Below are 20,701 nucleotides of genomic sequence, written 5' to 3'. Positions count from 1 at the left end.
CATCTCCCCCTCCCTCTTTGTCCATTTTCTCTCTTTACCCAGGAAATGTATGCTTGGGTTGCGGTGTTCATCCTCCCCGTGAACTCAGCGGCCAACCCCTACCTCTACACCATCTCCACCCTGGAGCGCTCTCGGGAGAAGAGTAAGGGCACACCCCCCACACACAGCACATGGAAGAGCGAGTGCACACGAGAGCTTAGTGTGGGCGATCTAGAGATGGTGCGCTTTGTGCGGCGGGACAGCGGTGCTCCCAAAGGTGCCGTTCGAACAACCTCGGGTCGCAAGTCACTTTGTGTGTGCGTGTGTGCGTGCGTGCATGTGGCATCTGATTGGCCAGAAGTGACTGGTCTTGAACGTAGGCGTACGAATGAAAACCGTGCCTGCTTGGAAAAAAAAAAACGGCATCAACAAAAAAACGTAGTACATGTAGTATGGTCGATTGCAACTTGCGAAACAATAACCTATACAATTCCATCTCCCCCCCCCCAAAAAAAAAAAAACAACAACAACAACAACAACAACGCGAAAGGAGTCAATATTGGCAAAAGCACACAGGCTATCAATGTCGGGCGTGGAATACTCTGTATAAGTGGTTTCTTTCGCGGTGGTTTTATTTTCGCGCTTTTCGCGCTTTGAGGTTGAACCGTGAATTTAACATCACGCGAAAATGTTTCGAATTCGTCGCTTGTTACAACGCTATAATTACCGACCGCGAATTTAAACACACGCGAAAAAGTCGGCACCGATGGAAACCGCGAAAGTTTCTGTACGCGAAAGAAACCACTTTTACAGGAGTATATAAAATTGAAAATCTCGTAGATTAGCAAGCTAATTCTCAACCGACGTGGATGATAATCATCTCTTTTCTGTTCTTATAGTGAATGTTCGAAATATCTCTGCAGAATTGTACGTTTGTCATGCTAGACGTGGGGCCTACACTACTAACCGTGCTGGTGAAAGCAGGGCTCGATAACATAATTGCATCAAAACGCATGTGTTGCAGGCATGTTTACAGTAAAACCTTTCAGGCATAGGACCTCGGCTAGATGTTGTTATTAGGAAACAAAATATCTCCAGCTTCATTGATTGGTGATTATGAAAGGCGTGAATAAAGTTAACCCATTAATTTTATTATATCTTGATTGCACAGTACCTTTTTTGGCTTTAAATTTCGTCATTAAACTGCCAGAGAGAAATCATTCGTGGTCGCAATCACGAAGGGAGCAGAAAAGCATCATGTACAAACAAATTTTTTGCCTATCCTGAAAGTACAGCATATACCTGTTCTACATGTAACCACTGCATTATCATATTTGTACACTGTAAATGCGGAAGTGCTCGTTCGTCTTTAACACACTTTTCTGGCGAACTATTTCAAAGTTCCTGCTTCCTACATCCCATATCCTATATAAAACATTATAGTCGAGTGGATTGAGAATAATTGCGATTCTCAGGGCACATTCCTTATTAATTTATTTCGAATGTATTTCACATGATCTATGTTCTATGGTATATAGTGCATGGTATGTGCTTTTTATGCACTGCACTATGAAACCATTTTCAAATTTAAGTTCTCGAGTCTTGAGATAAGACTGCATGCTACGTTAATATTGCACCAATGCGGAAGAACAGAGATGCCTTCTATCAGGTGTGCTTAAAGGGATGGTATAGTTTTGGTTGAGATGGGGATTCAGATTTTAACTTTTTTGTGAGATAATTAGAAACCACTTATATAAAATAATAAAATGCATGCGACTCGAACAGCAATTTCAGTTTATTTGATGAAAATTGGTTCTGAAATGGCTGAGATATCCAAAAAGAAAATAAAACAAAATAGTCCTGATGAAAGGTGGATTTCATCTTTTATTAGGACTACTTTATTTTTGGATACCTCAGCAATTTCAAAGCCAAATTTCATCAAATAAACTTTCAATTGCTCGTACGCTCTTTATTATTTCATAAAAGGGATTTCGAATTGTCTGACAAAAATTAAACCCTGAATCCCCATCTCAACCAGAACTACATCATCCCTTTAAATTGTACTGCCACTCAGTCGTGAAGTTGCACTCGAGCAGTTGGAGCCCTAGAAACGCCACACACACACACACACACACACACACACACACACACACACACACACACAAAATCTTGAAAATAATATTTTTGGCTGATAATGCAGGAAGTATAAAACAATTCCTCCCCCAATGAGACTACTCACTACTGAGACAAGCAGACAACCATGACGTGCTTTGAAGAATGTAAAATAGCAATTCTTTTTTTTTTTTCAATTCAATTAAGGTAATCTTTAAAAAAATGTTAGTATGTGACCAGAGTTTAGTAAGGTGACAGTATAACCTCCTTTCGTGGTTGTAATCAGTTGTATCATTTTGTGAAAATTTGAGGAACTTCAAACTGCCATGGATCTCTTATCTTGTTCCCCACTATGAAGAAACTTCCATCTTTCTGTTGCTATTTTTTCATAATCTACTCAATTCATTTAAAGATACCAGGAGTACGGAGGGATATTACACTTAAACACCTGAATAGAAAAAAAAAAAAACAGTCCTACATGTTACATGTAGCATCTATGTCCCCTCGCTTCGTTGCCTACATTGCTGTGTTTGATCAGTGGCTTAAAATTGAATGATGTCCAAACTCATCGTAAATTCTACTGTGAGCATGGAAATTACCCACACAGCCTGGTGCAAATTGATCATAAATAAAATGATGTGTCAATCTTAAAATGATATACCTTCTCTTGTCTTCAGATGAGAGCTCATAAACCCAGATACGATTGGGATGATTATGTTTCTTTATTCACTTCAACGAGTTATTAAACTTGTCGTTTACACCGTCATTCTACTCAAAACATTATCAACCATGTCACGTAAGCCCCATTATTCCCGTAATATGCCTAGGAATTATTCTTATCGCCAGCAATTAAATGTTGGGGCAGTCATCCAAAGGAGGTATCCCTTTCGTTGTGTTACTTTCGCTTGTTTGAATAGTTACAATGTGAATTTGGATCCAAAGAAAAAAAGGGTCATGCTGTGCACATTGTTAATAGGCGCTGTTTAGCAGCACTTATCATTTCAAGAAACAACCTTAATATTTTGAATGTTATTTTTGTTTAACAGTGTTGTAAATATGTTGCTTGTTAGAGTGCCTTTATTCTTATTTGATACATAATTATTGTCAAATATTGCTGTTTTCATTATAGCGCCACTGCCACTACCATTCTTTTTTTTTCATCGTCAAAGTCTATAAAAAATACACCAGTTTTACATAGACCCCGATAACAGATAGAAGTGTTTTCCAATTATCAATCAAATAAAACGTTTCATTCATGGTTTCACTGCAAACAAATTCTTCATTTCTGCTGGTGGAACATGAACAGCTTCTTTATTCCTCAGCCTTTCAACTGCGAAATTCACTGACACAATACTCTGTCTCTGATGTTTGTTTTTTTAAAGTGTTTTGAATTAATATTATCCTGATTGGATTGGATCAGATGTTAGTGAAATTTTCACAGAGTGTTTAACGACGTCATGAACACGAATTATGCTATTTTTTTAAAATCTCAGGCACTCCAAGTTTTCACGAATCTCAATCTTCTCACTTCTCCTTTCAGCAGGGGATTTGGCCAGCCCCTTCGTGCGCTCCATCAATCTAGACCTTTCTGAGAACCGGGTCATGCCAGTGGTAAGCAGCCGATGTCGCACCTTTACGCTGGCGCACTACTTATCCACGCCGAGTCTCTACCTGTCCGAAGTCGACGTGATGGTGATTGAACGTGACGTCGGCAGGGCGCTTGAGTTTCTTCATCGAAACGGTTACGTGCACGGTCGCGTCACGGAAGACTACATTCTCGTTGATAAGGTGATGTATGATATTACGCCATTTCCTCCTTAGAGGATAAGTTCACCCAAATATTTGTGTGGATTAAGTGAATGCAGCAATATTAGTAGAACACATCTGTGAAAGTATGAGAAAAAATGGACAATTCCTTCAAAAGTAATTAATTTTTACAGTTTTCGTGCAGCCATTGTTGAATGAGATAGGTACTAAAGTTTGTGACTTCATATGCGAAGAAAAGTTTAAAGAAATTATATCGAAATTTAACATATTTTTTGTCTTCTTATCCAGTGATGTGGCGGCACTGAAACTTTAAAAATCCATAACCTTTGAAGGGATTCACTCAATCAACACATATATTTTGGTGAACTTGTCCTTGTCCTTAAGTTTCATTAAATATTCGACTTTAAACTATTCTCTGAGCAAATAAAGGTGATATCGGGTTTTTTTTGAGAAAGACAAGCATGAAGTATAGACAGAAATAGTTGGACAGCCTCAAACATTTATGAGACTCACTCATGTTTATTTCTAGATGTTGTTTCCGGATTGAAACCGAGAGCATAATTCTCAAACCCATCATCGTTTATTATATCCTTCCTGACCGTTTGAGCCAAGTCCACCGACCCCCTTGCAATCAGGGAAAGGATAAATCTTGATTAATTTATTTCTCAATTTCGTTGTTTGATCGTCAACAACGACAATTTGAGCTCTTACAACGTGGCTTTTCTTTGTCTTCAGTAAAGATGCTATTTCTTTTTTTCCTTTTCAGGATGGTGTGTGCCACGGTTAACAGCCTAAAATATTTGCGCAAAAGATACAACAGTCATATCTCGTTTTTACTCACATGAATAAAAGACATATTTTCAAGCTACTGAGAGTTGTCATATATATATATATATATATATATATATATAATATATATGACATATACATATGATATATATATAATGATATATTATATATATATATATATATATATATATATATATATATATATATATATATAATGTTCATCTTGGAACTTTCCACGCGTTGGACTTCGAATGTTGTAATAATTAGAAGAAAGAGTCTCAAGTACGCCATAGATCCAACGAGAAGCTTTTTTATTACAAAATTTTCGGTCTGCCTCAGACCTTCGTCAGTGCAAAGACAATGATGGACAATGATAAACATGTTGTTATGATTCATGTTTATCATTGTCCATCATTGTCTTTGCACTGACGAAGGTCTGAGGCAGACCGAAAATTTTGTAATAAAAAACTTCTCGTTGGATCCATGGGGTACTTGAGACTCTTTCTTCTAATAATCATATATCATAATACATATTACATATTTATATATAATATATATTATATATACATATAATATATATTATATATGATTGCCCCTAAATGAAGGTGGCATGAAACTCCGAGTAGCAATAAAATACGGATGAACCTGCTGTCAACCGAGTGAACTTGTCCAATACTTCTATTATATATATATATATATATATATATATATATATATATATATATATATATATATATATCATTACCACTGAGAAGAGAGAGCAGGTTATGGAGACACGCTATATACGTCGCAAAATTTCATCACTGTTTTTTATGATATTATCAGAAATAAATACAAATTGTAATGGGACGCAGAAAAAAAATACATAATGCATGGCAAAGAAAAGATACTGATGAATGATTTATTTTGTATGTACATGTATTTTCTAGTGTGGTGATAATTTCTTTGATAGACAATGTTTACGTGACAAATATTTGGCGGAAATCTGATGCACGTACTTACTTTGGCATCACATTTGTATTGCGCTTGAAAAGAGCGTGCTGAACATGGGAGGATATGACTTGCCTTTTCTTTTCTCATCCTTGACCTTTCAGCTTTAACGAAGAGAGCATACCACTGAACAATGCAGATATTACATGTACAATGCAGCGCGTGCACTAAATCAATCACCCGCGAACAAGCTGTATAAATATAAGCGAGGTACATGTTCCTTTGACCCACCTTATCATAACATACGTTTATACAAATATTGTACTTTAATCTACACCACAACGAATATATATGATTCGCATTATATACTCAGCGCATACCGTGCCATTCAGTCTTGGTCCTTACACCCCCACACATTTTGGAGAAGGCTAAAGTCCACTTCCCCAACTCATCAGCTGCTTACAAACTTTTATACTTTGTGGTTCCGCTTTGGTTGTGATATCATGCAGCTACACGTTAACGTAATGGCAATATTACTATTGACCCATTCTGCTTGTCTTTATAACATTGCAGTGATACAAACAAAAATGAGATCAGGCTTACAGCCTTCGAGTAGCTAAGATTCACATAATATCTCAAAACGCAACAAAAAAATGTAGACCACTACCAGTGACTACGAAAACTACATGAAAAGGAGTGTACGTGTAACACAACCCAAATATTAGATTGATCATGAACACTTTGGAGTGTATACAGAAATATATGCACTTCTACCTTCCTATTCTGTGTAAAAGGTTCGATGGACCTGCCATAACCATATAATATAATGAGAAAAAAAAATGTTGCTAAAGGTTACTTGCTCTTACAACGACTTACTAAAACGGATATACATTTGCTTGAGAAGATGTATTGTTATTGACTCATATTTCTCCTCGTCTTAAAAAAATAGTTCGCGGTCTTATGCCAAAAGGGCCTGAAACCAATTCCACCAGTGTCATGCCAGTAGGCCCTTAACGCTTTAGACTTTGTACACTATTAGTGCCCTTTTGGTATAACAGGGGAAGTTCTTTGAGGCCCTTTTCGCATAAGGCCGACGAACACGTGATGAGTATGGCTCAATCTGACAGCAAAACATTGATACAAGAAATACTAATGATGTGTGCTAAATGAAGGTAACCATAACAAAAATGCCAAAATTTAAGGTGGTTCCATAAGAATGTTGATTACTAGAAAAGTTGATTCAATGGACGTAAGATATTGACATAACGATAATTATAATGATACATTATATTTGTAACGCACTTAATATATTTGTTTCTACGCTTAAAACATCACTGCCCTTACTACTGTACTGCACTTAATAAACTTGATTATCCTCTGGGTATAATGCTTGGAAGATCCTTCAATTTGGTTTATTTGTTTGTTTGATTATTTGTTTTGTTAAACGGCGTTTGAATGTAGCATTATTTGAGCAGTATCATACTGAAAGCAGGGGCGGATCCAGGAATCCGTAAAGAGGGGGCGCCTTTGAAAAATTAAAGGGGGGCGCACGCACCCCTCCCCATTTTTCTTTTTATTTCTTTTGTTTTAACAAAAAATAAAGGGAGCCGCCCAGTGCGCTCCCCCTGGATCCGCCACTAGAAAGCATGACATAAATGTGGTTACTCTGTAAAATAAATTATGTTGCAACTGTGGCTGACACATGGAAAGGGAGACACGCTTTTGTCTCGTACTTGAGAGATGAAATTACCTTTTTTTCTCCTCTAGATGGCTCTTTTCTTCATTCTCCGTATCATTCCTAACTGAACAATAAGAAAAAAAAAAGATACGTGAACTCTACAAAACCAGCAAACATAGTATGCATAATTTATGAAGTTAACTCCATCACCATTTGAGTATTCCTAGAAAAATTCTTACTTCAAAGCATGCGATAAACTTCATTTTTTGGTCAGTGCATCCAGAAATCGCTGGGTAGCTACATGAAACTGACTGTGTAATGTTCAGCCTGTTGTCTGGATTGTTTTGTCAAATGTGACAAATGTGGATCACTCAAATGTGAATTCCTTCTCACCTTATAGCTGTCATATTTTTAGTTAGATAAACGGATCAAATTTCAGTATTCGCAACATGGGAGAACTGTGTCGAAATGTGTTGGGAACCCTATTTTTACAGTCCAAAATTGTGTTATCTCGTAAAAAAGAGAAATGTGAGCCTATTAACTTTGTCGATTGCTCATTACAAAATTACATTTGTTATATTGTTTCATTCGTTAAATGTGTATCACGAAGGATACGAACTTCGTAAAGTACGTTCATACATATCGAATTTCAAATTGAACCAAACCATTACAAATTGCATCACTTCTAATACTAGTAGTTGTCCAGGAATACATACTTGTCTCTCAGTATCATAAACAACAGCCTTTTCGCGCAAAATCAAACTAGTAAGCAGACCTGCCTAAATGACACTTATGTGATTAACATGGCACACGATATTCCGTTGTGGGTCACAATGGTAGATACATTGTACCACACGAATAAGAGTGAATCAAAGAATACGTCTGTATTACAAGGCTGAACCCACCAGTGGCTCAACTTAAAATTTGACAAATGTTTCTTGAACACCTTAGTTTCCAGAATCTCTCTTTTTCTATAGGAATCCTTCTCATGGATTTCAATAGACCAGAATAGTATCAATTCACGATGTTCTTAATGCATGCATAGTGACAAATGTTATGTGTCCTAGTTCCATGGAAGGATATTTGTCCCCGATGATTACATGAAAAAAAAACGGTGACATGAAGGACATAATCTACGAGCATCACAATAGACTCGTTGTTCAGAGAAGATCAGAGATATCGGCTAGGCAGTCTATCCCTCTTTGCTTGGAGAAAACAAGCAGCTGCTCTCCATCACACGTCACCATCTTGCCCGACTTCAGGACGCTGAAACCCTCAGCTCCGATAAGTCCGTTGGCCAAACGTGGGGCCGGAAACTCCAAGGCTTTCTCGATCACGACTTTCCCGGAAGAAATATCCTGTAATTCCTCCACGACGCACCATCCGCGTGACGAGTCACAGTACAAGTGGAACATCGTGTCCGTCCCTCGACTGGCCGTCAGCACGCTTAAACATTTGTCCTCCGATTCCTCAAGAAACTCTGTCGCTTTGGTGGCACCCATCTTGTCCACAACACAGACTTGCTCGCCGAACATTGCCGAGTGGACAGCGATGCCCGATCGTAGGATGTGTATGCCGTGGATCGGTATCATAGCATCTATGTTAATCGTCCGTAGCCAGCGAACGCCAGAGGGATGGTAGAAGTGGATGTTGTTGCCTCCGTATGGTGCTGTCAGTATGCATCCATCGTTGTCGATGGCAACGCATACGGCGCCACACCCTGTCTGTATAGAGGTTGGTAGGGTCAGCTTTCGGAGGAACTTCCAGTCTTCGTCGTACACGTCCACTTGTCCGTTCTTCCTGCCGCAAACAAGTATCCGTCCGTCCTGTGAGGCACAATTGAATAACTGCGTCTTGTCGTCCAGCACTCGACGGGAAATCTTTGTATCAATGTTGGTGACATAGAGATTTTTTGTCTTTCCGTCGCTGACAACAACTTCATTTTCACCAGCTGTACCTCTAAGGACAGGGATACTGATCGAATCCATCTTGATCTTGTGCTCAAGCACCCATCTTTCCTTGTGACCATGTATCTTTCCAACTTTCTCACCCTCCACTCTTTCGAAGGCCACACCGCGCATGACGCCGAAGATAGTCTTGATCGCTGCATCTGGGACGTCATTTCCGTCGAAATTACCATTGTTTATCAATTGACTTTCGTCGTGTACAGTCTGCCCATTAGAGGGCACATCCGTCACCATCTTCGCTATGTTGGCATTGACCTCTGATGCATGTGATCCATGGTATTTTCCCTTCAATTTTTCGATGTAAGCGTGAAGTTTGATATCGAAGTGGTGGAGTTTTTTCAGCAGTGCCTTTTTTGTCTGTTCTATCTTTCGGCATGTTTCTTCAGACTCAAAGAAGCAATGCTGTCGCTTCTGGTCCCTTTTGTCGCAGATCCGTTGAATCTCGCGCTCAGCTTCAGCGTTGATCTCCGCTATTGTTTTCCGTCGCTTTTCCGTGGTCCTGACGATCTCGTCGTCGGTAGCCGAAACGATCTCATTCCTCACAGCTTCAAAGTGGGCATCGACTTCGCTGCTAATGCGATCCAAAGACTTGCGGAGCTTTTCTCTATCTGCCATAGCTGGTTCCACGGTTTGTGCTGCAGACAGAAATTACTGTGAATGTGCAGTACGTGGCCACGATCACTTTTCCGCCGTCCTCTTTCCTGCAGGGTACAGCAGTGCTATCAACTCTTTAGCGTTTTTTAGGCTTTTTGTGGCTTATTTTGCGGCACACTTACTCTTTGAGGGGAACACTGTTTCCACACAGCCCTAGAGTCAACACACCTGACTCATATGTCATGTGCACCGCCGTACATAATCATCACACACAATCGGCAAGACTGTATATAATGTAAATAGTGAATCGTGAATGGAATATGACGGCAAAATGAAAGACACGCCCGAGCGCACAAATCATTACCGTCAGTGTTCATGAGAACGTTGAATGTTTTGTCGCTGCAGGTTTGGTGATCCACAATACGAACCCGGCGTGGTGCTGTTTCGGTTTCCACTTTGCATTGGTTTAATCCTTGTCTTGGCGCACTTTTCAGCAGAGTAGCTACTTGAAGTTGAGCATTGTATTGCTGGTTCACAATTGTTGATGAGGAATACGTTCTTTGGCGCCTTTCCTCATACCATTTGACATCTATTTCTCTTGAGCAACTTCTCACACTATCTCAGCGCAATTCGATTGCACTGTAGTTTCCTGCTTTGTCACTGAATTCCTAAAGCTACACCGTCCCGGAATCACAATAACCCCAACCGTGCGTCGTTACCCAAGCGGAACAATACAAGCTCTCTGTACAGAGGCCGGTCTCTTATAGTATTATCACTGTCAGAGCTGCTAGTTTCCGCATAGTGCCCTCGTTAAAAATAGTGAAGCTTTTTCTTACGCTCGTGTTCCGTCTCTATAGTGTCAACGACATGTAAAGCCTCTTTCCCAATGATATTTCATAAATTTTCTTGTATACAGTTTGTGGTTAACGTAGTCATGAAACAGGGCTACATAGTTTGTGCTGTCTTCACGCATCTATATTTGTTTCCACGTCTGAAAATCAGATACAGAAGTCGCGTTATTTTGGTTACCAGTGTTTAGATTAAAAATAGCAAAACGGGCAAAGTAGAAAGGTCTGGTTTTGTTCGTCGATTGCTAATGGGAAGTGTGTTAATTGCTCAGCTATTATTTTTGTTTAATTTTCTCTCGAAAAACATGAACACAAATACAGTCAAACCTAGCTGGCTATAATGGCCATCCAAGGGAGAGTAATTTGTTCAGCTTATTATCTTTTATTTTCTCTTGAAAAACATGAACACAAATACATGTATAACAATGACAACAACAACGACAACACCTGATTAGGTGAAAAAGATCAAGTAGAGTATGAATACCTGACAGCCCATAAAAGAGAGTGTCCTATGATGTGTGTGTGTGTGTGTGTGTGTTTGTGCGTTCGCGCACACGTGTCTGTATTTCTGTGTGTTTGTAGGCCCCCTATATGTTATTTATAGGCTTGTATAAAGTATAGCCATGTACGGTTATCGTGAAGATGTCCATGGACTTAATTGTGTATACAGTCATGTATCTGATTGGTGTATTAGTATTTGTTTTCTTTTTTTTTAAGATACAGTGTAGGAATGAGAGGAGAATAAGTTTCCAGTCTTACGTGAAACTAAGTTGAATACTAATAGTTCTCTTCACAATATTTACTCAGCACTTTTCTTTGCAGTAATGCCTCGAAAGAATACAGCCAAGTGCGCTTGAATGCAATCAGTTAGGAATTCCAAATACCTAGAGCGTGGTATTTGATTTTCTTCAAGAGGACATAAGTCACAGTATAACTTTTTCACTCGGACTCGGTGGATTATCTTCTCATGGAAAGTCCACAGACCAACTCATTCGTTGTTACCCAAATGAACGTAATCGTCACTACAGCTTACACTTTAGGTTGCTTCAAGTCTGATCTCTCAGATTCTTGAGTTAATTCTCCCCCTTTTCCCTTTCAAAACTTGTTTCCTAATTTTCTCCTTATTTTCTTTGCTTTCCCAGCCGTTTGTGTGTGTGTATATCATCATATTCTATTTTTTTCACCAAGCGTTTTTACAGACTGACATAAACGTAAACAGATGATTTTCCCCTTTCGCGTCTATCTTATGACAAACTGCAAATGTCTGTGTTTACTGGGTTACCTATATCTGGAGGGCATTGCTTTTCGTTGGAATCACATTATCAATGAATTATCATTCTTTATTTGTTTTATCTACTTTTTTTTGTATAGGTACGCACCATTGTGTATTTTGTTATCATCATTTAATTTTCCGAAATAATGATGAATAAAAATCAAATTGAAATGGTTTGAATTAATCTACGTTATCTACTGATTCAAATCACTCAATCCTTGATGGATCATGTAATCATACATGTACTTAATATCCATATTACCGGAAGTGAGCCACATTGGAAGCAATCTCATGTATACTTTTCTCAAAGAAGTACTTCTCTTTAAGATGCAGTCCATGAAAAAAAAAAACAACATACATGAAGTACTGTCTTCAGGGATTGCAAAAATGATGCTGTTCACAATCTGACATGTTGACTATTTTTGCAAACTTTGCCTTAGAGGCATAATTTACAATTGCAGATGAAATAAAAACCCAGCATTAATGCTTCAAAATGGTTCAAAAATGTGAGTTAGGGATAGAAACAACCAATGTAAAAATATGAATTAGTATAATCAATTGTAGGTATTGTTAAATACACAAATTGTGAACAATGGTTATGATAAAAATGTTTCCAGACTAAACCGTCTACAGTTACGGTTTATTGAGAAAAATAGTGATATTTCCTTGTATTTTAAGTTCTAAGTTGCAAAGTTCATATATGGTAGGATGTTTTGTGATACAACTGACCTACACATATATCTTGAACATTAAATCACTGCTCACAAAGGTAAACAGGACCTTTAATCAATCTGATAAAAAGGAGGAAAAAAAGTGAACTTCGTATGAGTCAAGGTCCGTTGTCCAAGTCAAGTGATTTGCTTCTTGATAACGGTCTCCTCCTCTTGTATGCTTAAAGATTTGTCATGAAATATATGTATCATTCACATGATTATTTGCACTGATAACTCTTGGGAGAAAATAATATATCAAGTACAGGGGTAGGGGTTGAGGTTTGAATTTTCTTCAGTTTGTCTCCGTCTAACAAAATGAAATCTGTGAGATCGCAACTGTTGATCTGTAATTCAACGATCTCACAAGTTTCATTTGTTAGAGAGAGACAAACCGAAGAAAATTCAAACCTGATAACTCTCGCTTATATTTTCCTGACTTATGAATATATTTGATATTGTCATACTTATCTTTTTTTAATACAAGTGAAGAAATAAAACTTACTGAAACTGAAACAAAGTCCTCGAGACTGAAGAAAGTGCATCCACCCGAGCTATTATTTTCGACTCTCGCAAGACTACTCTTTCTGGTCTGTCTGTCTGTCTTTTTCTCAGTGTATATCTCTAGATGTTTCTTTGTAATTATGTTTATGAATAAATATTCGTAGTGTGTAGGCCTATATGTATGTATGTATGTATGTATGTGCGTACTGTCACTTCCATTTCAACGGTCATTTCATTTAACTGGTTTTGATTTTCCCATTCCTCCTCCCCTATAGGATATCCGAAATAATAGGACTGGTGCTTTCTTGATCATGAGAGGAGAGGAGCTCGAACCAGTCGAAAATGGTTTCATCGACTCGGAGAACGAGGATGCTATCGACAGCATCAGCAAGACTGGTCTAGAAGTTGCCGACGAGGACGACGAGGACGACGAGGATGACGATGAGGAGGAGGAGGAAGAGGAGTGCCTGCCGCTGTTACAGCGCGATTACCAGCAGCTGAGGACTTTGGTTCTTCGATTAAAGTCGGCCATCTATCCTTGACCGATGCTGGGTTCCTGTAAAAAAACAACTCTAAATTCTTGAGGATCTGGCTGTTGTGCATAATACTTCACAGCAATGATACTCTCTGATATTGAATTCGAAACACGCAGGCCCTCGTGCTGTCAACTGATGCATGGACTTGCCAGATCCGAAGACTTGTCGCCTGTTATCATTGCTGAGTTGTGAACTCGACTGGTGTTTTGGGAGGACCTTTTTCTGTCCCGCCATGTTTTCAGTCATGTCCCCATTTTAGTGAGTGCCACCAAGGTGAATAACAACGGTACTGTCGCACTCAATGTCGAAGCTCTGGACGTGATTATTACTGATGTCCTGCATCAGCGCAAGTGCAATAAAGACAAGTATACGCAGTTCCATTCAAATTTGATTTTGTACAATGATAATGAGATATGCTGATTTCAAAGCGTTTGAGTTGGGTACGATATTAATTGAAGGACACATGCTTACGGAAAGCCGGAAGGTCTGGAATTGTGAATGCTGCTTATTTTCATATCATTTTCCCAACAGTAACCTTATAAATCATGCACAAGTATAAAGACGCAAAGTAATAAAGCAAAACGCGTGCATCTCTCGTTCGTATCATTACATGCTTCTTGCTTGATGGCATTAAAAAAAATCAAACTTTGACATGTACTCCAATGTCTGAAGTACAAGATGCTCATGCTGCCTGGTTATACTGCACATTTCGGGGGAGGTGTGCTTTCTACCAAAGAGGGCGCAATAATTTTGCAAATGTCTCGTGTTGTTGTTTACAACACTTCATATTCAGTATCTACAAATCTTGTCAATTACAGTCAGACTTTTTGTGTGTAACTATTCACCGTCAGACTTTCGAGTCACAAAAGACATCAATTTCTCACTTAGTTTTAAAAAAAAAGGATAGAGGTAAAGATGATATACAGTTTCATAAAGGGTATGAATATGAAATATTCCGTTGCCCTGCATCACTCACTTCTTTTTCTTTTCAAGCGTGTTATCATTGATGCGATATAAGTCATGACGTGTGTCGTATTATGAAAACTTGTGTTGTCTTATCAACAATAAGAATCATAATGATGAAAGGTTTCAATTATTCTTACTTGGGAAGGAAATATCTATATCTTTTAAAGGAACTCGATAGAAATTTGGTGAAAAATAGAAATAAAAAATAAAGGGGGCACGAGAAAGCTTTCTTCAAACTTTGTTCCACACTCCAGGTCATACGATGCTGGTGTGATTAAGAAACGCCGTTCCTGGTAATGCAATGTCAACAAAATGTATACAAGTCGCATATCAGACTAAATTCAACAACCATTTCTTCCACCAAACGAATGTTTGGCAGATTAATGTGTACAGGCAGTTTATATTGCAATTTTTGTACCTTAGGCTTAGTGTTCTTAATCACCAACTACCAACTTGCATTGTTTCATTTAACCTATCATACATATACAGGTTTGTTTGTTTGGTTGTATTATTCAACTCATAGGATTAACATAGTTTATGTACAAGTTGTGCAATATCTACATCGCATGCGCATTGTAAGAACCCACAAAAGAAGAACCTATTGGCTCAAACAAATGCAATTCATTCTACTAGCACATCTATATTTCGAAAGATCTCATGGCTTGAACTTGAAGTGCTATTAGTGAATGCAATATCCAATGCATTATCGTTCTATAGCATTATATAATATCTCGAGATACTTTGATTTTACATGTTGTCATGTGCTTCTTTTAGCTGTCAATGCATTCAACCCGCTCACAACATGAATAGAAATGCCGGTACTTCATTACTTTTAATAACCTTATGGAAATATCTCTGCTTGCTTGGTATATGACAACAAGGAAAAAACGTTCGTAAAAAGATGGCCATAACAAGAGTGTACGTTGTTCTTCTTGAACTCTTCAGGGAGATTAATCCGGAAATATCTGAATTAGTTTGTAATCATTCTTTTTGTTTTCTTCTTCTTCATCATCATCATCATCATCATCATCATCATCATCATCGTCATCATCATCATCATCATCATCCTCTTCTTCTAATCCTTCTTCAACAGCCATTTTACATCGATTGACATTCGACATATTCCTATGTTTGTATTTTGTATTTTATTGGTGGGTGGGAAGGGGAGGGTATTTTAGCATTTTTTTATTAATCGCTATAAAATTCCTTTTATGAAGTATTTAAAAAAGAATTTTATATGATGAATTAAAATTGATTTTTAAATTCTGAGGAAGTTTTCTGTTTTTTGCGTTCTAATGTCGAGTTCTAGTAAATATATGTCGTCATCTCGATAAACTAGTATCCCCTAACGATTGGCAAATGACCTGTTTATGGCCGTGTTGTTCACAAAAGACTTTAAAAACAAGCCTTTGATAGACTCATATGAAAGAAAAGAGTTTCATATATAAACGTCGCGTCTTTCTTCTACGTGTGTAAATCGATGTCTTTGTATTTCGTAAGGAAAATGAGGATGAAGAATGTAAATTGAGAAAATGAGATGACAGTACTCGAATCAATAACGTGCCAAAAGAAGATTCAAATGAGAAGTACTATTGGGCAGGGTTGTCAACTGTTGACGCCATTGCGCACCTATGTTCTATAGAAAGCTTTAAGGGTCCCTGCAATTCAGTAAATGTATATTGACCTCTATTTACGCCTTTTCGTCTGTAAATAACCAAATCCCTAGATACTTCAAGAAAATATGCATCATTATTTTTATTTTGAAACATTTTTCATATTTTTTCTGCACCCTTTCAAGCCCCTCCTCTTAAAGATCCTCCAAATCATCTTTATTCATATTCTAGTTGTGACATTATTTTCCTGTGACACTTAAGATGAACAAAAGACACAGTTATGTGCCTTTCCATTTATTGCTACGTAAAAAAGTAAGAAACATTAACATTAAAAAAAAACCATGTGATGCTCTTGTGAGCAAGTGCTGGTAGTCATAGCAATGCTTGGTAAAAGGCACATAGCTGTGTCTATTGTTCAACTCAAGTGTAGCGGGATGATGTGTGATGATGTTAGTATTTAGTGCTTTGGGTTATGTACCGACCAAAAGGCGTAAATAGATGTCAACATACAGTACTTGGATTGCAGGCCCTTCTAACAGTAAGTTGCTGGGATCTTGCCAGGCCCCTTTACATACATCTCTGAATAAAACCAATAGGTGTGATTGTAATGTTGCTGCCCTCTACGTTGGATCATTGATACAAAAAAGTATGCATTTGTTCTCGATAAAAAAGATGTTTAAGATTTCTTTCTGGTATGCCGTCTGACTGTCAGAAATGGGTTTATCTATACCTTCCCATCCCCCCCCCCCCCCCACACACACACACAAAATCACACAAACACAATTTGCAACCTATGAATTATACTTTTTAAGTGAACAGGGAGTCTTGAGCAAAATTAGTAAAAAAAATTGTGGCCTGTTACAGATAAGAGTATCGGACATTTCGTCGGGGTTTTTTTTTAATGGTTTTTGGCGTTCATCATGAACGGTTTATAATCCACCGTTCTTTTTTCGCCACATCTTTCATCACGTTGAAGGAACACAGTATCAGTTACAACTGAGATCCCCACGCCATAAGCTACTGTACCAAGAATTAATTTGACACACAAGACTACCATAGAATGTCTAAGCTAACGAGGAGAGGAGGGGAACCGACTCGTTTTATTTCTGTTTATTTATTTCAATATTTTAGAGAAAAGATCTCACTTAAATACTGAATAATTTTTTTTGGGGAAAAAGTAGAAATTAAGGTCCCAGTTCATGGAATACGTCTATCTGTGTGCTGGAAGGCGTAAGAGTCAATTTAGCGGTTTGAAAGTAAAGTGTTTTAAAGTGAACACCTGCTGGGCACCGTTTCATGAAAGTTGTCAGCCCTGACAAGTTGTCAGTCTCTGACAATTTCAGTAAAATCCTTGGTTTTGATTGGCTGAGAGGCTCTGGTTACTAACTGTTATTATGGTGATTGTCACAAACCGACAACTTGGCAGGGCTGACAACTTTCATGAAACGGTGCCCTGAACACCTACAGTTACGTCGGAAATGCAATGTTTATACACTGTACCTTTTGTTTTCATGTCAATAGCATGAAAAGTGTTGTATCTTGATTGTATTTGCATGCGTTGTGACATTCACCTATAGAATAAATATCAATGTCTTATATACCGGTAATGTGTTATACCGGTAGGCCTAAATTGTTTTTGGAAAACGTGAAAGAAAATTTATATCATCTTGAATAAAATGACAATTGGATCAATGCTCTGCGTCTTGTTGTGTTATATATTAGTAACATGCGTAAGAGATTTGTTCTGGTAAAGTCATGTGGTAGGGGCTAGGGCGGGTCCACTGCAGAAGCTCTTCTGTGATCTTTCACCAGTATAGAAGTACGTCGAGACGACTACAGTTCGTTATTCTCATGGTTCATTACTCAAAAGGACCGTTATAAGATATGAAATAAAGTTCGTAATTCCGAAGGCTCGTATCAGTAGGTTCCTTAATCCGAAAACGAAGTACGGTTCGTTATTCCGAGTGTTTATTCATCCGAAAATGGAAATAAAAGGGTTGTTAATCCGAAGGTTCGTTAATTCGAAAGCGAAGTATAAGGTTCGTAATTCCAAAGGCTCGTTAGTGCGCACCGTCTTTTTAGTTTCGAGTTAACGAACCTTAGGAATAACGCTACAAATTTTCGGATTAACGAACCTCTTCATTCCGAATGAACATCTATGTATAGGGAATTGCGTTTCGGAAAAAAATAACGAACCTTCGCAATAACGAATACCACCCCGTCGAGACAATGTCACTATGTTGAAATTGACGGTCTATAAGTGAGTTTCTACACTACGCCCTCGGTGACTCTGCTGTATTGTAAAATAGGAAGAGCAAACTGAAGGAAGGCTCATCAAGCATCGGACATAGATGAATATCGGCCCTGATATTAATGCTATAGTTGCAATCACATGATTATGAAAGCCACCAGAGTTTATCGTCACCTTGTAACTCTCGTATTGGTTTGTGCACAAACAATATCAAGTTTGTGTCGATAAAAACAACAACAACAACTACAGCTCTTTCCCCATCACTTATATTCCAACGCATCATAGCCTCTACTGGCGGGAAATGGACACATTTTCCTTCCCCCCCCCCCTATTTTCATATCAACAAATTTAGAGAAACTTTTGTAGGAAATAAAACAACGGGAAACATGCGAAAACACGACATCCTCTCCGTTTACTTTGCATAATATTCATATCGTTGTTAACTTATATAATTGATTCGGGAAAAACATATCAACTTTAAAACAATATGCGAAGTTAATATGTTTTAACGAAACAATTACACAAATGGCAACGACATATTTATTATTGATAATTCATTTATATATATTATAACTTTTTTTGATTAACCTTACACGGTTTCGTCTGCTTGATTTCGCATCATCTATTTAACGATATATAATGTGGATTAACAATTATAATAATACGTGTTCTCCTCAAGGTTTTATCTCAGAAAGAGCAAAAGATTCTAACGATATATCGTATAATCACATACTACATCTTGCATATAGAAAATGCCTATTCTGCCTCAAGCCTTGATGTATTGATGTGATTATTGCAGTCTGCGTTTATAATTCGAAGACACACCTTCAAACATGTGACATTTGCTACACCTCGAATCGAGAAGATATGAATGAGAATCATTTTCTTGTTTGACTCAGTCAAGTCAATTTCACATACAATTTGGCGCAGTGTTTTGTGGTTCTTATATATGCTATTAGAATGAAAACATAAGGCAATACCATCGAAAAATATCAAATTAATTCTTGTGCTGTAATGACATACTAATGAGACTTATAGACAGGATTGTATTTTTTATGTTGCCATGATTTTACTTACGTACTACAGTTCAGTTCAGTTCAGTTCAAATTTATTTCATATTTCCATTTTCTCAATGATGAAATTACAAAATTATTGACAATAAAACAAGAATACAAAATGTATACAATCATGTATTTTGATTGAAGAAGAAGAAAAAATATATACTTGACACAAATGTACATGGTCATATCGTATGAAGATGTCACTAGTAAGTATAAGAAATATGATGGGGCCTACATAAAAGCTTTAAAGCTTGTAAACACTGTAGGTTCCCGAGTTCATAGGCATATAATTTTACACGGAGAACGGATATGTTTGTCTTGACCAACTAAAATTATACCAGTACAAAAATCGATAAGTATAAAACTAATGAACCACATAGGTATCGCACAAATCAGACTGTATACGGATCTCGCAGTGTTTGAAAAAAAAAATGCTGTATGATCTTTATTAAAAGATGTATCGGTACCATTAAATAACTTAGATAACTTGGTACTGCGTACAAGGACAAAAGACCGGGAGTATTTAAAAAAAGTTGCTAAAAACTTGGTAGTGTGTATCCACTAAGGAATAACTATTTTAATTTGCGTTTGAAGGTGAATAAAGATAAGGAAGAAGTATTATCCTGAGGGAGGTCATTCCAATATCTGGGTCCAGTAAATATAAATGTTTTCTTTGCAAAAAATAGTGCGAGTACGGGGAAGGTGATAATTAGAATGCTAAAGCCTGATTGTGTGTTTCCTGGCTGCTACCATACCGTTAACTACAATCTTTGTTGCCTGTTACAATAATTGCAAACCTCTTCGTGAACGGATCCTGAAATTGACTACATTCCGGTGGCATAAAATGATCATTATTAAGCCTCGTAATGTCAGGCTGATTTACCCTGGTTCATTGATACGAAAACTATCACATAGGACACCTCTACTGGCATATCAGTGATGCATACACCTCAATCAAGCCTTGGTTAAGTTATAGTACACTTAGAAAGTTGTTATTTAACAACAGATGCAGGCATACATAGAGACAAAGCAAAATCTAGGCTCTCTTATTTTCAATCAATTTGTCTTCAAGAAATCTGTTGTGTGTTTTTTTTTTCCTCAAGAAATATCCTTTGTTAAGTTG

The 20,701-nt window shown here is 37.7% G+C and overlaps 1 protein-coding gene and 1 pseudogene across 1 annotated transcript; one reads left to right on the top strand and one right to left on the bottom strand.

The window, feature by feature from the left end:
- LOC139739124 (uncharacterized) overlaps positions 1-13,865 on the top strand; it is an 87,160-nt pseudogene extending 73,295 nt beyond the window's left edge.
- LOC139739112 (uncharacterized) lies at positions 5,535-10,486 on the bottom strand. Its single transcript, XM_071649731.1, has one exon. The coding sequence runs from the start codon at positions 9,835-9,837 to the stop codon at positions 8,416-8,418; it is 1,422 nt and encodes a 473-aa protein (XP_071505832.1). The 5' UTR covers positions 9,838-10,486; the 3' UTR covers positions 5,535-8,415.
- Positions 13,866-20,701: the final 6,836 nt, after the last annotated feature.

Source organism: Diadema antillarum, unplaced genomic scaffold (assembly GCF_040938485.1).
Source record: "Diadema antillarum isolate AM-2024a unplaced genomic scaffold, OU_Dant_1.0 seq00000783_RagTag, whole genome shotgun sequence".
Classification (NCBI taxonomy): domain Eukaryota; kingdom Metazoa; phylum Echinodermata; class Echinoidea; order Diadematoida; family Diadematidae; genus Diadema; species Diadema antillarum.
The sequence above is the reverse complement of the archived record's forward strand: the minus strand, read 5'-3'. Positions and strand labels throughout refer to the sequence as shown.